At 45.3% G+C, this 13,632-nt stretch overlaps 1 protein-coding gene across 2 annotated transcripts in view; it reads left to right on the top strand.

Moving 5' to 3' along the window:
• Positions 1-9,252, top strand: part of AZIN1 (antizyme inhibitor 1) — a 1,159,916-nt gene extending 1,150,664 nt beyond the window's left edge. For both annotated transcript variants that reach the window (XM_069621462.1, XM_069621463.1), the window contains exon 12: positions 8,617-9,252. In XM_069621462.1, the coding sequence (XP_069477563.1) occupies positions 8,617-8,728 (112 nt within the window). In that variant the 3' untranslated portion in view covers positions 8,729-9,252. The remainder of the gene's footprint in view (positions 1-8,616) is intronic.
• The last annotated feature ends 4,380 nt before the right edge of the window (positions 9,253-13,632 follow it).

Below are 13,632 nucleotides of genomic sequence, written 5' to 3'. Positions count from 1 at the left end.
CTTTGTTCCACTTTTTGGCGGGCTTCTCCACAGAAGCCCTCCAAATGGTGCCGCACTGTCTGGGTTCCACTGGATGGGTGGGCAGGGGAATTGGCACCCTGGACTGCGTTGCCTTAGCAACTCAAGTCGCACTCTGTTCTGATTGGGCCAGTGGTGAGCCGCCCGGCTCACCACTTAGCATGTTTGGGTGACAGCTAGGCTGTTGAATCGGGTTTTTCTGCATAAAAGCAGGGCCTTTGGGACTGGAACTTCAGAAGTCGCCACAGGACCTAAGAATCCAAAGAGTGAAGAAGCTGAGCCATCTGCAACGACAACACCACCGGTGAAGCCCTGCTGCAATTACCTCACCACTTTCCCGACGACAAGAGAAGATCTTCTGCTGGACGAGTCTTCTTCCTCTGAGCTGGTGGGACCAACCAGTTTGCCCTTTTTCGCCTTCCAAAGAAGTCTCTTGGTCGAATCGCCCGTGCCAAGCACCCCGGCGGCCGGATAGCCAAGCTTCACCACTTTGACTGCGAATAAAAGGAACACAACTTTTATTGACAAACTCTGTTGCTGGTTTCATCCCTGTGCAGTGCAACGACTCCACGTTTTCTCCTCGACGAGATCCTCTCTTCCCCTGGTCCAAACAACGAACTGCAACCACTGCCAGGAACAACTGCCACCGCTGGAGCTTCCTCTCTCTTTAAGGTACTGTGTCCTGCCTGGCCTCCCTTTCTTCGGTTTGCCCAAGGTGACACTTAAATCCTTGGCTTGCCAACTGGGTTGGCCCCAGACCTGCTAACTTTTCCTTCTTGAATCACCCCAACCTCTTTTGAACATTCTGCAAAGACTTTTAGTGCACTTTAAACCATGTGATCCTGGGCACATTTCGCTTTGCTTCCTTTAAAGTGGGCCTGGCCTATGAACTTTGGCTCTACAGTTCATACTGCCTTTATTCCCTTGCTGAGAACTCCTAAAAGTGTTGGGACCTGTTTTATTTCTATGCTCTGTCTTTTTCTCTCCCTTTAACTGAACTATTGGAGTGCCATGAGGTTATGCGCTCACCTCTGTTTAACAAATCGTGGTGTTTTAATTCTGACTTGTCTAATAGTTATTAAGGGAGGTGTGTATACTTTACCTGACTGTGTTTTAACTTACTTGATTTTGATTTAGATTGCTAGTATATTGCCTAAAGTGTGTTTTAAATAAATACCAGGTAAATCTGGGTGGTGCAGACTGCTATCAATTGGGTTTACTGCTTACTCCTGTAGTCTTAATCTTTTTGCAGTGTTCCCTAAGGGAACTGCACAGGATTCTGCCTAACAGGCTCGCTCTCAAAGCCTTCCTCTCAATTTATGGCAAGGTGATCCTCATTCAAACGGACAGCTCCATCAGCATGTATTACATCAACAAGCATGGTGGAACCAGGTCTCCTCCCCTCTGCACTCTAGCAGTCAACATTTGGGAGTGGGCTCTGGTAAACAACATGCACTTAGCAGCAATGCACCTCCCGGCGGAGTCCAACCTGGATGCGGACAGGCTCAGCAGGCTGGGTGCTGACACTACGAATGGCTGTTGGACGAAAAAGGGTCCTTCAGTGAATCTTCAACAGGTGGGGTCATCCTCAGGTGGATCTCTTCGCCACCTTGGCCAACAGGAGGTGCCCTCAGTTTACGTCCTGACAGGAACATGGCAGGGGCTCTCTGGGCAACGCGATGCAGATCAGTGGAACATGAACGCGTAGACGTTACCTCTCACTCCCCTGGTCCAATGGGTAGTCTACAAGATCAGGGAGGCCCGGCACCTCCGTATCATCATGATTGCTCCGTGGTGGCCAGCAAGGCCATGGTTCTTCAAACTACTCAGTCTGTCGGGTCAGGCCCTGGTGCACCTTCCGCTGGGCCCAGCACACCTACTCTCAGCAGGGAGGCACAGTCATAAACCCCACACCCCATATGTTGGCCCTCGCAGCATGGTTCCTGAACAAGTCATACCGAGGCATCTGTCACAAGCTAACCTAGACATTATACAAGGGGCTAGGAGCAATGCTATCAGGAGCCAGTACAAAAGCAAGAGGACCAGGTTTTGTCACTGGGCGGAATCGAAGGTCGTCGATCCGTTGACCTACACGTTGGACGACGTGCTATCCTTCTCTACACACCTCGCACGCTCGGGGGTGCAGGTGGACACATGCCGCAACTATCTGGTGGCCATTGGAGTTTACAGGAACTCGGAGGAGGCTGTATTTTCATTCTCTAATCCAGTGGTTCAGACACTTGGCAGGCCTGACCAGGCTTTATTTGCCTAGCAAGAAACCACACCCTGTGTGGGACCTCAATGTGGTCTTGGGCGCATAAACCATTCCAACATATGGTGTCCGGGGACATCAGGCTAGTCACCATTAGGTAGGCCTTACCGCAGCACACCGGATAAGTGAAATCCAGGCGCTGGTGGCTTCAGAGCCTTATACTACTTTTCATAAGGGCAAGGTGGTGCTTAGAACTCACCCTGCATTCTTACCTAAGGTTGTCTCCTCTTTTCACGTAAATGGGGAGATGGTGCTATCAATGTTCCATGGACCCCAAGGGTGACGCTCAGAGGCAATTTCCCTGTCTGGTCGTGAGGCGTGCGCTGAGATACTAACTGGACAGGACCAAGAGCTTTCGCAAATCAGACACCAACTTTATCACCTTTGGTGGGTCAAAGCCAGGCTTTCAAGCCTCCAAGGCTTCCATAGCAAGGTGGATGGTTACAGCCATCAAGGAGGCATACGAGGGGCAGCACAAACCTATTCCAGCAAATATGCATGCCCACACATTCAGTTACTTTCCCGAGGCACGTCCCGTGGCAGGTTATCAGGAAGGTGGCTACATGGGCTACGCCCTCAGCCTTCTACGAGCACTACTGCTTGGATGCCGTGTCTGCAGGTCAGACACAGCATTTGGTCAGGCAGTGTTAAGGAAATTGTTTTCTTAAGAGAGCACCTCTCCACCCTGGGGCTACATTCAGTTGTACTCGCCCTTACAGTATGGAGGAAAGGGGACAGGACATGGAAGTAATTATAAGTTACTCCATACGTCCCACCATCCTCCTCCCTAATAAAACTGGTTTTTATTAGGCAATATTAATATTATTGATGCGTCAAGGGGTCAGAGGAGTGGTGCTGGTGGGCGGAGTCAGTGGAGCGCATGCTCCCAGGGACGCGCATCTAAAGTGGGAAGATGATTTTGTTGGTGAAAAAGGTTGTCTCCCGTCCCTAGGGAGGGACGCCCATACAGTATGAAAGGAGGAAAGGGTACTATGGACTGGTAGTAAGTTAGTCACTACGGTGAGTAACTTATTTATCTTATGTGGTTTTGCTAACTAAATAAAATGACTATCTTTGTTTGCTAAGTGTGTTGCTTATTTGAGAAAAGTATATTTCTTCATTGTGTAAAAATAATACATTTTCTGGAGCTTGTGGATCTGCCTACATCACATGCTCTGTAAAGTCTGAGTTCTAGTGGAAGTCGCAGAGTATTACAAGATTTGTTTTCGAAACTCAAACTGACGTCGACAGGGCGTGATTAGTAATACCATCCCTAGTGTGACGTGTACTGTACCCATGGTCCTTCAATCGTCAAGGTCCCTCAGATTGTTTTTTTTTCCTTCAAATCAGTCGCAAATGGAGAATTCTCTTCCAGGCCTGATTGCCTTTGATTTACTTAAGTTATACTTGTAGTATTTCTTCCTTTCCTTTGTTTGCCTCGCTGCACGACTGCTCATCCACTCGACTGCTCCTGACAGACACCCACAGCGTCGACGACTGATCGATCCGGTGCGGCCCCCCCCCGCCCTACTAAAAATGTTCCTCCCACCCAGGGCCCTGTTATCTTGGGCTTCCCACCATGGCATCTTACTCAAGAACAATTACATTTTTGATTTCTTCCCTTTGTTCCAACTGTTTCTTGATATCTTGTTATCGAGAGGCGCTTCAACATGGACAAAACCAAGAGGACAACAATTTTTTCAAGGGCGAGGCAAACCGGGCAGACCGAGACAACAAGGCTACCACGGGATGCGGACACGGCAGTGGACCCCACAACCCCAACAAACTTGGTGATCCCAATTTTCAATTTAAGCAAGTACAGCCTCACCCCAGAAGACACAGAAGTTCTCAGCAAAGGACTAAGCTTTGTCCCGAAAAACACCAATAACCTGGCCTTCCTAGACCTCAACATCCTCCGAGCAGAGGACGGGACAATTACAACTACTTTATATCTAAAACCTACGGACAAAAACACATTATCAAAATTCTCCAGTTTCCACCCACAAGCCCTCAAAGAAAACCTACCTTTTGGGCAGTTCCTGAGTATATGAAGGAATTGCTCCACCTTACCCGAGTATGATCGCCATGGGAAAGACCTAGAAAACCGCCTGAAAACAAGGGGGTACCCAGCAGCAATTATCAGAAAAGCACGGAAAACGGCGAGAAACACGAACAGAACAGATTGCCTAACCAAACAGACGAGAGTAGAGCATAAAGACAAGATGACTTGCGTCACCACTTTCTCACCAGTCAGTAATGTACTAGAAAGACGATCCGGGCAAACTGGCATTTGTTACAAACCGACACCTTTGCACCAGCAACGCCACGGTTCGCTTTCAAAAGTAGTAGAAACCTCAAAGACCATCTGGTAGACACGTATCCTACAGAGAAACGTAAAACAGCCCAAACTACTCTCTGGCATCTCCCACCCATAGTCGGGCACTACCGTTGTGGAAAGTGCTCAGTTTGCCACCTGACACAAGATCAGAAAGAGGTATACCTGAATGGCACTATATGGAAGTACAGAACTTTTTCAAATTGCCTGACCAAATGGAGTGTTTACATGATTAAATGCCCATGCAACCTATTATACATAGGTAAAAGTAAACGCGAAGTGAGGCAAAGGATTTGCGAGCACAGGTCCTGCCTGAAAAACACAATAGAGGATAAACCAATGGTGGCCCAGTTTGTCAAAAAGCAGCATAAACATACAGAACTAAGATGGTGTGTGATCCAAACCATTGATGCTAAAGCAAGAGGGGGAGACAGAGATTTAGAATTAAGAAAATTAGAGCAAAAATGGATACACTGTCTAGATACGGTAAAAAATGGTTTAAATGTGTCCATTGAGTGGAATCTTTTTTTTCTGAAAGTTATCTGTAATGCAAGTCAAAAAAACCTCCAAATGAAATGTGACCGCTTGTGTTCTATTGTTGTTCTAACATGCTGGTAATGTTTTCTACCATGCCTCACAGCTTGGTGATGCCAATATGTGTGTTCGAACACACCATTCTGTTTCCTCTTCCCACGTAGCCACCAAATACGCACGTAGCTTGGAGGAGATGAGATCCAATTGATAATAGATCACTACCACTGCCGAAGAGCACGCACTAGTAGTTGTTCACCACTACAGCCAGAAATGGCGTTATATGCACGTTAAATAGAAGTGTAGACTTTTCCCAGATATATTCACCAGTTAATTTTCTTCAAGAGCTACTTAGCTGAAGACCAGATCCTAGATTCACAGGACCCAATTACACACAGCGCACAGAAGGCGTTTGGAGCGAAGAACTCGAATAAGATTCTTCACCGACCTGTGACATTGAAAAGCAATGGCTCAGGTAGGATCATGTACAGCACACTTCCCAGGCACCCTCGTCCCTGTAGAGATACACCCAAGTTCCAATTTTAACCTCCTTACCTGTTAGATGTTCCAACTTTGGGGTACATCGTTGACACTACCCAGTCCACTACAACTGTCCTGAAGACGGCACAAGCACGCCAGCCACCTACTACGTGCCAGAAACGCCACTTAGTGTCGACTAGATAGATGTGAGGCCAACCGGGCCACATCCTAAGTCACTATATGTACTAACCCACACTGATAAAACAATTGAATGCAAAAAGTCAATGTATGAGGTTGTTGAGATGCCTTAAACAGTGTATATCCACAGGCAGGAAAAAGGTTTTTGATTATAGCTTTGTCATGCTATTTTTAAATCACATGAATAAAAATGGTTACTGTGCAACATGCATATTGGGTGCTCTCTTATGTACAGACCACATGCTGTGATCTGTTAACTATGCTGGATCCATTCCCGGCAAGTGTTAGATAGGTGGGGTAGCCTATGTCCCCGTTTTTCTTAAATTGTTACATCCCCTCATGACTTGGGCCCCCCTCATCAAAAAGAGGGCAAACCCTCCCCCCCCCCCCCCCCGCATATATTGTAAAAGCACACCTGTGCAGTAAGTTCATCCTGGTATACCCTTTTCTGGACGACTGTCTAATCACCGGAGTATCTCCTAAAATGTGCAGGTTAAATACGCAAAACACATTTAACCTTCTCTTAAATCTGGGTTTCTCCAACGATGATAAATCAAGTCTAGTCCCCAGCCAAACAAAACAATTTCTGGGACTATCCTAAACACAAAACAGGAGCTGGCATTCCCCTCAAGCGAGAGTACAAAATATGCTGTTGCAGGTACCTCAATACAAGGTCGGTCACCATATAATGGTACGCAAAGCAATGCTCTTGCTAGGGATAATGGCCTCTTGCATTTATTTAGTTCCTCGCGCGCGCCTGCATCCAATGCAGGAATGGTTAGTGAAATAGTGGTCTCCGGCAAACGGACATTGGGACGATCTAGTGGTTGATTCGCTAACCCTGTTTCAGGCTCTTCGCTGGTGGTCCAAGGACAACCTGTTAAAAGGAAAACCTTTTCGCGCTCCACCAGCTCAAGCGTTCTGAACTACTGACGCCTCACTCGCCAGTTTGGGGGGGGGGGGCACACTACCTCTACCGCACAGCCCACGGACAGTGGACACTGGAGCTCTTGGCAGTTTTCAAAGCTCTTCAGGCCTTTCAGCAACATCTCCAGGGTCAAACGGTGCAGGTCCTCACAGACAGCACCACGTCCATGTTCTATCTGAACAAGCAGGGAGGCACACACTCTTTAAGTCTGTCCAAGCTATCCCAAAAGATATGGAGGTGGGCACTCAAGCAGAACATGTTTCTAACATCCCAACATGTTCCAGTGGAACTCAATTCTCTGGCAGACACTTTAAGCAGACACCTTCTACCAGAAGAACACGAATGGCAACCTTGGTAAAGAAAAACCTTGGATGTGTCTAGCAGAGTGATCTGGGTTGTAGTGGTGAAGTTTCAGCCAAAGTACAATCTACGCCACTCCCTCCATTGGTTAACGGTAGAGGGCTGCATAAAATTTAAGATCGGCTGCTTGGTGTATGAATCTATCAATGTCCTGGCACCTAGTTAACTTTATTAATAAATTTAAGGTCAGAAGACAAATATATACTGATCATTCCAAGGTCTAAATGTGTCTCAAGAGGAGACTGTAGTTTCTCTGTTGCCGGGCCTAAACTGTGGAACAGTCTTCTGTTGAACTTAAGAAAAGGCAACTCTCTCCTGACCTTTCGTGCAGGCCTAAAGACTCATCTTTTTAAATAATTAGCTTTTGTTTCTTAATTCCTGTGGTCTTGTGCTATGTGAACAAAACAAAACCCCTAAGAAAAACAGACCAACTCTTTTTTTTTTTTTCCATAGCACCGGGTAGAGAAGGCGATCACGTATCAAAAGGCACCATCTCCAGATGGATAGTCAATTGCATGCAACTCTGCTATTCCCTATCCAAAAAGGTTCTACCTTGCACCTTGGGCACAATCTACCCAAGGTGCAAGTGTTTACCTTAGCTTTCATGGCAAACGTCCCTCTAGAGTTCCATCCATACATTCACAGTATTACTGCATTGACACACATTCTAAAGATTCACAGTTGGGACCAGCTGATTTAAAACATCTCTTTGCCACTGTACCTTCTAACGTCCCACCTCCTGCTCGCTTATCTATGCAGGGCATGTGATCCAAGCAGATCCGCAAGCTCAAGAAGGGATACATTACTCACCGTAATCATATTACTTGTGCTTGTATTGGCTTGGATTCACATGCGCCCACCCTTCCACCCCTATTGCAGTAGAAGGCCCATAGATGTTTATCACTGTTTTTGCTTTACAACATCTGTATTCACTCTACTTCATGCAACTTCATGTCAGAAACAAACAATCTGATATACCACGACTAGTGAAGGGCCATGGGTGTACAGTTCACATCACACTAAGGATAGTATTACTAATCACGCCCTGTCTATGTTGGTTTTCGAGTTTCGAAAAAATCTTGTAATATAACCTCATATCACCAGGTCTAATCCTTACTGCTCTGCAACACTACCTTGATTGAGTTTGGCAAGACCGAAGTTTTAATAACCCTGTTCAATAACTAGGGTGTGCTCTTAGACCCGTCCCACAGGGTTGGTTCTAAAACTATCATAACAGCAGTCTGAAATGTCTTGCTCAAAGAAACATGTCTCCTTGATTGTAAAAGTATTTTTTGTTCAGTAGAGAGCATGTCTGGACCATGAAATTATTTTGATATACCCAATACATATGTAATGTGCTCTGGAGGGTTTCAGCAATGTTAAAAGCTTTGGGCATAAAACATGAAATAATTGCCTCATTTGTGGATGCAAACTTTCACAGATAATTTTGAAATTCGTTGGCTTATGGTGTTTTTCAAATCTTTTATTTTTTAGGTATGAAATGCAAGGTGCTGGAATTACATCAGACGCATTAACAAAGAGCTACATATTTGTGCCTTCTTGCTTACAGCAGAGCGAAGACGACGGGTTTTCTTCGTTAGCTTAATCCAGGTTTTAATGGTCCAGTTAGCCCCACTGTCGGAAATCTGTAGCTTGTTTGGTCAACATTCCAGTGTGGAAGAAAATTTAACTTGAATTCTTACTCATTTTCTTCAAAACTTAATATCCGATTTGGGACCAGGCAAAACCAGCTATTTTACAAAAATGAACCATCGAGAATTTCATACGGCCGGATTTAACCATGCCAGTTTGAGCATTCAAGTAATATGCAACAAAATGGATGACTTAGTGGAGATGGAAACCGTCTATTGGGTTCCTTGTTTAACCGTTTACATACAAGTACACAGTTTTTATACTAAGGATTCCTGTACGACAGTCTTGTAAATTCTTTCTTTTCCACAGATAAATGATCAGTGGGAGACATGTGGCATCATTAGTTGTTTAGCGTGCTTAGAACATGTACATTTTGTGCTTTGAACTCTAGTTCAATAAATGTAAAATTGGATAGTATTTGTTGTATTTGACTGAATGTGACCCTTGTAAAATTGCAATAAACATGGGTAGATTTTACCTTTATTTTTTTGGCTGTGGATTTTGGGAAAGGGATTATGTAGTCCTGGTACGCATTTAAATGTTATCCTATTGTCCCGAGTTTAATATAAAAACGCTTTAAACTGTAGAATTTCCCTTCGCCTTTGACAACTTCCAACAATATTTACTGATGCCAATAAATTAAATTAATTTTAATATGCATGAACATTTAAAATTGTTTTGGCAAAGGAGGTGTTTAAAAGCAGTACATATTTGTGATTGGCTAACATTTGTACTAAAATTGATATTAGAGAATATCAATAAATGTCCAAAGCTAGCTTTAAAGCTTGACTATTGTTTAAATATGGGGGCTTGAGCTATTTAATTAAAATAGCATTTTTGCAAAGCTGATGCACTTTGGGGCTGGTTCTCTATATTTCCTTGCACGGTTTATAGTGTGTGTGTGGTGTCTACCCTCTGTGTAAATGTCTGGTCTCTTTTCCCTGTAGTTGGGGGCTCGATTTCACAGCATGATTTTGATTACAAGCTCCAATTAATATGAGACCGTAATGTTCTGAAGACTGCTCCAGTTTGTAGTTAATTTTTCAGTGTTGAGGGGTGTTTGTTGGTGAATATGTAGTGTAATGGTAACATTTATATGCATATCAGTCGTTCATGCTTATCTGTTCTGGCAGCAGGATCAAAATAAGCACTTCCCATTTAATTGTAATAATTTAGGCATGGGTATGACAGTGCACGCTATCCCCCGCTCTCTGGCACCACACCTCAGTCCTTCTTGCGTGCAACAGGAGTGGACGCTTGCACTGCTTCAGTGTGTTTTCTCCCTTTTTCAAAACAGTGATCACATATTTTTTCCTCCTTTTCTTCTATTGCCCCAGCCCTCGCCATCCCCAGTCCCCTCGTGCATGTCTGGTTCTAATGGAATTAGTAGGTGCGTGTGGTGTGATAGTCCATTCCCAGTTTCCGATCCTCATTAACTTTGTTTAGAGTATTTGGTACCCTCCCACCAGTGGGACTCTTGTGAACAACCAGGTCCATCAGGAACAGGCTTGTGAGGTGGAGAGAAATGTTCTCAGTCGCCTCCAGATCAGATGAAGAACTTTGCACACCGAAAATCTAGCGAAAAGGTAAGTGCACTTTTATTTTCCCAAGTAACCCAGAAGGGGGACACTCCTTTCCTGGGATTATGCCGACGGGTGTGGGGGTTGTAAAAATATTCTCTCGCAAGTAACAGGCCTGAGGCTCAAACAGCTTCATGTGCATGCACAGGGTGTCTGTGGACTCTACCGGGCCTAGAACAGAGGGTTGTATAAGCTCTGCGACTTTTGACCGAGGGGCCGGCTCTAGGCCTTTGCCGAGGCAACTTTACCCAGGACTCGCAGCATTACTGCTGAAGGCACCAAGCCTACCGGAGCTCACTCCGAGGTCCAAAAGCAAACCAGTAAATCTACAGAGGGTCCAGCAAGACCTCTCTAAAGAGGTGTCCCTCTGCATACTTCCAGTTTACTGCAGCATTCTGAGGTACAACTGTATGCTCCGTCTGTTTAGATAATACGCCATCTTCTGTGGACTCTTCAGAGAAAAGTACTGAGGGCTCTTCAATGCTCAAAGCTCAGTGAGGAGAGCGTCGGTTATGAAAGAAACCATGGCAATAGAGCTGCGGCAAGCTTAGAATGGTCACAGTGATGTATCCTGGTGCACCTCATACCCAACGTCCTCTAGTACTCTGAGGTACTCGGAGTCGTGGATGCAGCAGCCTAGACAAGGTCCCTGGATTCTAGTCACATCAACTTGAACACCATCATCAGCGGCACCTCACTTTTCAGTACAGAGTTCCCACCCATAGGTTTTTAGAAGTTTCTTAATCTGATAAAGTCCCCTCTTGTAGACAGACTGAAAGGGCTCATAAGGAGGTACTCCCTCAAGAACTCCCATAGTTCTCCCAAGCCTCCTCCGGTAGCACCACCCCAGTGCTGCCTCTTCTGCTGATTCTGCAACCGCCTCTTCCACTGTCAAAAGTCGTTCCCAAAGCTGTACAAAATGTTGATTTTCAGCCTTTAGGCAAGACGGATAATGTTCCATAAGAGGGCCCCAAGAACCAGGAAGCAGAGGGCTTTAAGTTTGGTGAGCACGAGCCAGGACATTGATGAGGAGGAGGCTGATTGTCCTTCCTCGGCCAAAGCTTTTCACAAAAGGCCCATACGGATTAGCAGACTTCATAGGAGTTCCCATACCTCATGAGGAGCAGCCAGAATAATGCGTTTTTAGCAGAGGTCCTAGAACTCCAAACATAATACAGATCAGGCATTCCTATGCAGAAGGACATATTGGAGGTCACAAAGATATGCGCAAAGCCACACTCTTGTCAGTCGGCTAGCAAAAATGTGGGTGCTCGGTACAGACAACTCGAATCCAAAGGACCACTACTTGCCTCTCATTCCTGACCACGTTCGTCTGTTGTTGCAGCATCTTTTTATGCCAAGCCTGATGCCCCGGCTCACCAAGGCCTACATTGGTCGGTTAAAAGAAAAGTAGCATTTATATCTGGTGTGCTTGAGGCAAAGATGGTCTCACAAGATTTGCTACAGTCCTCTTTAGGTCCCATAGATACTGCCAGTTGAGACATGTGCTTTGGGGTTGATATGAGAAGATTGGTCTGGGTGCACAAAGCTAAATTCACCAATGATGTACAGGACAGAATCGTTGACCTTCCTTTTGAAGGAAGTTATTGTCTTAATTCGTCCACTGATGACGAATTGACGAAGAAAAAATCCTGGCCGAAAAAGGCTAAATCGTTGGCTGTCCCAGGAATCTGGCATTAAGACATTTTCAAAAGCGCAGTCCAGGTCTGATGCCAGATCAAGAACATTTGGTGCATTTAGAGGCTTCCAAGAAAGGAAGACTAGGCAACCAGAATGACTTCCTAGTACTTAAAGCGGAAGAAGCAGAGATTAACCTAAAGGTTTCTATTCTGCACGGTCCTTCGCATCTGCCTCAGAACAAAAGAAACCATGGCGTCATCATCCAGGTCCACAAATCTTTTGGAGGGGACAGGCTGAGTGGCTCAGCACATGGAGAAGTGATGTAACCATTTTGCAGACCACTGGTTAATTTCAGTGGTTTTCCCACGGTTTTAATCTACCCGTGTCCTTTCCTCTCCCAGCATCCCAACCGCCCCTACGGATAGGATCTCCAACACTTCTCAAGTAAGTGGAACGCTTGTTGGAATCCCAAGCGGTAGAAATTGTTTCTTTGGAAGATGGTGCAAGGGATTTTATTCCAGTATCTTCGCTATCCACAAGAAGAACCAGGCAGGACTAAGAGTGATGTTAAACGAGCAGTATTCAAACTGTGGGGCGCGACCCTCTGGGAGGCCGTGGCCTCATGTCCAGGGGTTCACGCACCCACAGTATGTGCAAGAAAACACTTTTTTTTGGGGTTTGGGGGGAGTTTAGAGTCTAGTTTTTCAAATTGTGATCTATCAACAAACCAAGTATTTCAAATTGTCATTTATTGGCAAATCTAGCTAACACGTGTTCCATTCTGAGATTTGTCTCCACGACCTCCAGGAATCCAAAATCCAAATGTAACATTAAGAATATGTTGTGGTTATCGCGTGGATTTCTGTAGTCCATAGTCTGTTCAAGCCATTTAGAAGTGTAGTCACTCGATTTTGTGCGTATATTCCATAGCAAGCAATCTGCTATAGCAAGAAAGAAAGCATTCATGGAAGGTATCCAGAGAACTCGCACAATGTACCAGGGATCCGAGGCACATTGAAAAGTCCATTGCCAAATGCGCCTTGTGCAGGATTCTTGATGGCTCGATTATGAGATGCGTGTACATTTTATAGTATATCAATCACACTGAATGGCCTATATATGTCTTACAGCCTTGAAAGACTGTTGAGCAGGCTCTTCACTATCAATTTTCAATTTATATTTCACATAATGGAGTCAGCTTGGATGGCAATTGCTAGTCCCAGGGTATCATGCTGTTTGCAGTTTCTGGAAAGTGGCATACTACATACATGTAATTGATGCTGAAGGATACAGAAGAACCCCATGCATCCGCACACCCACCCATCTGCTCTGGTTTCATAAGGAGGTTTCGATACACACATGTGTCCTCTTCTCGCATGAACAACCTTTCTCTAAGCAATCTGTACCACAGATGTGAAGGTGCACAAGGAGTCCATGAAAACCTATGGAGCAGTGCACTTGTCCAATGTAAGAGGTGCACTGCGCACAGAGGAGGACTGATCCTTGGTGAATAATGTGTAGTGGGTGTGGTGGATCGGAAGACATCAGGTACTCCAAATTAAAAACAAAATCCCGAGGGAGAAAAATTCAAGATGGTGACTACTGCTCAGATTGCAGTGTCTCTCTGTGTGGGAGA

This window comes from Ambystoma mexicanum, chromosome 5q (assembly GCF_040938575.1).
Source record: "Ambystoma mexicanum isolate Mex_15411 chromosome 5q, UKY_AmexF1_1, whole genome shotgun sequence".
Lineage (NCBI taxonomy): Eukaryota > Metazoa > Chordata > Amphibia > Caudata > Ambystomatidae > Ambystoma > Ambystoma mexicanum.
This window is presented reverse-complemented; position numbering and strand designations above follow the sequence as displayed.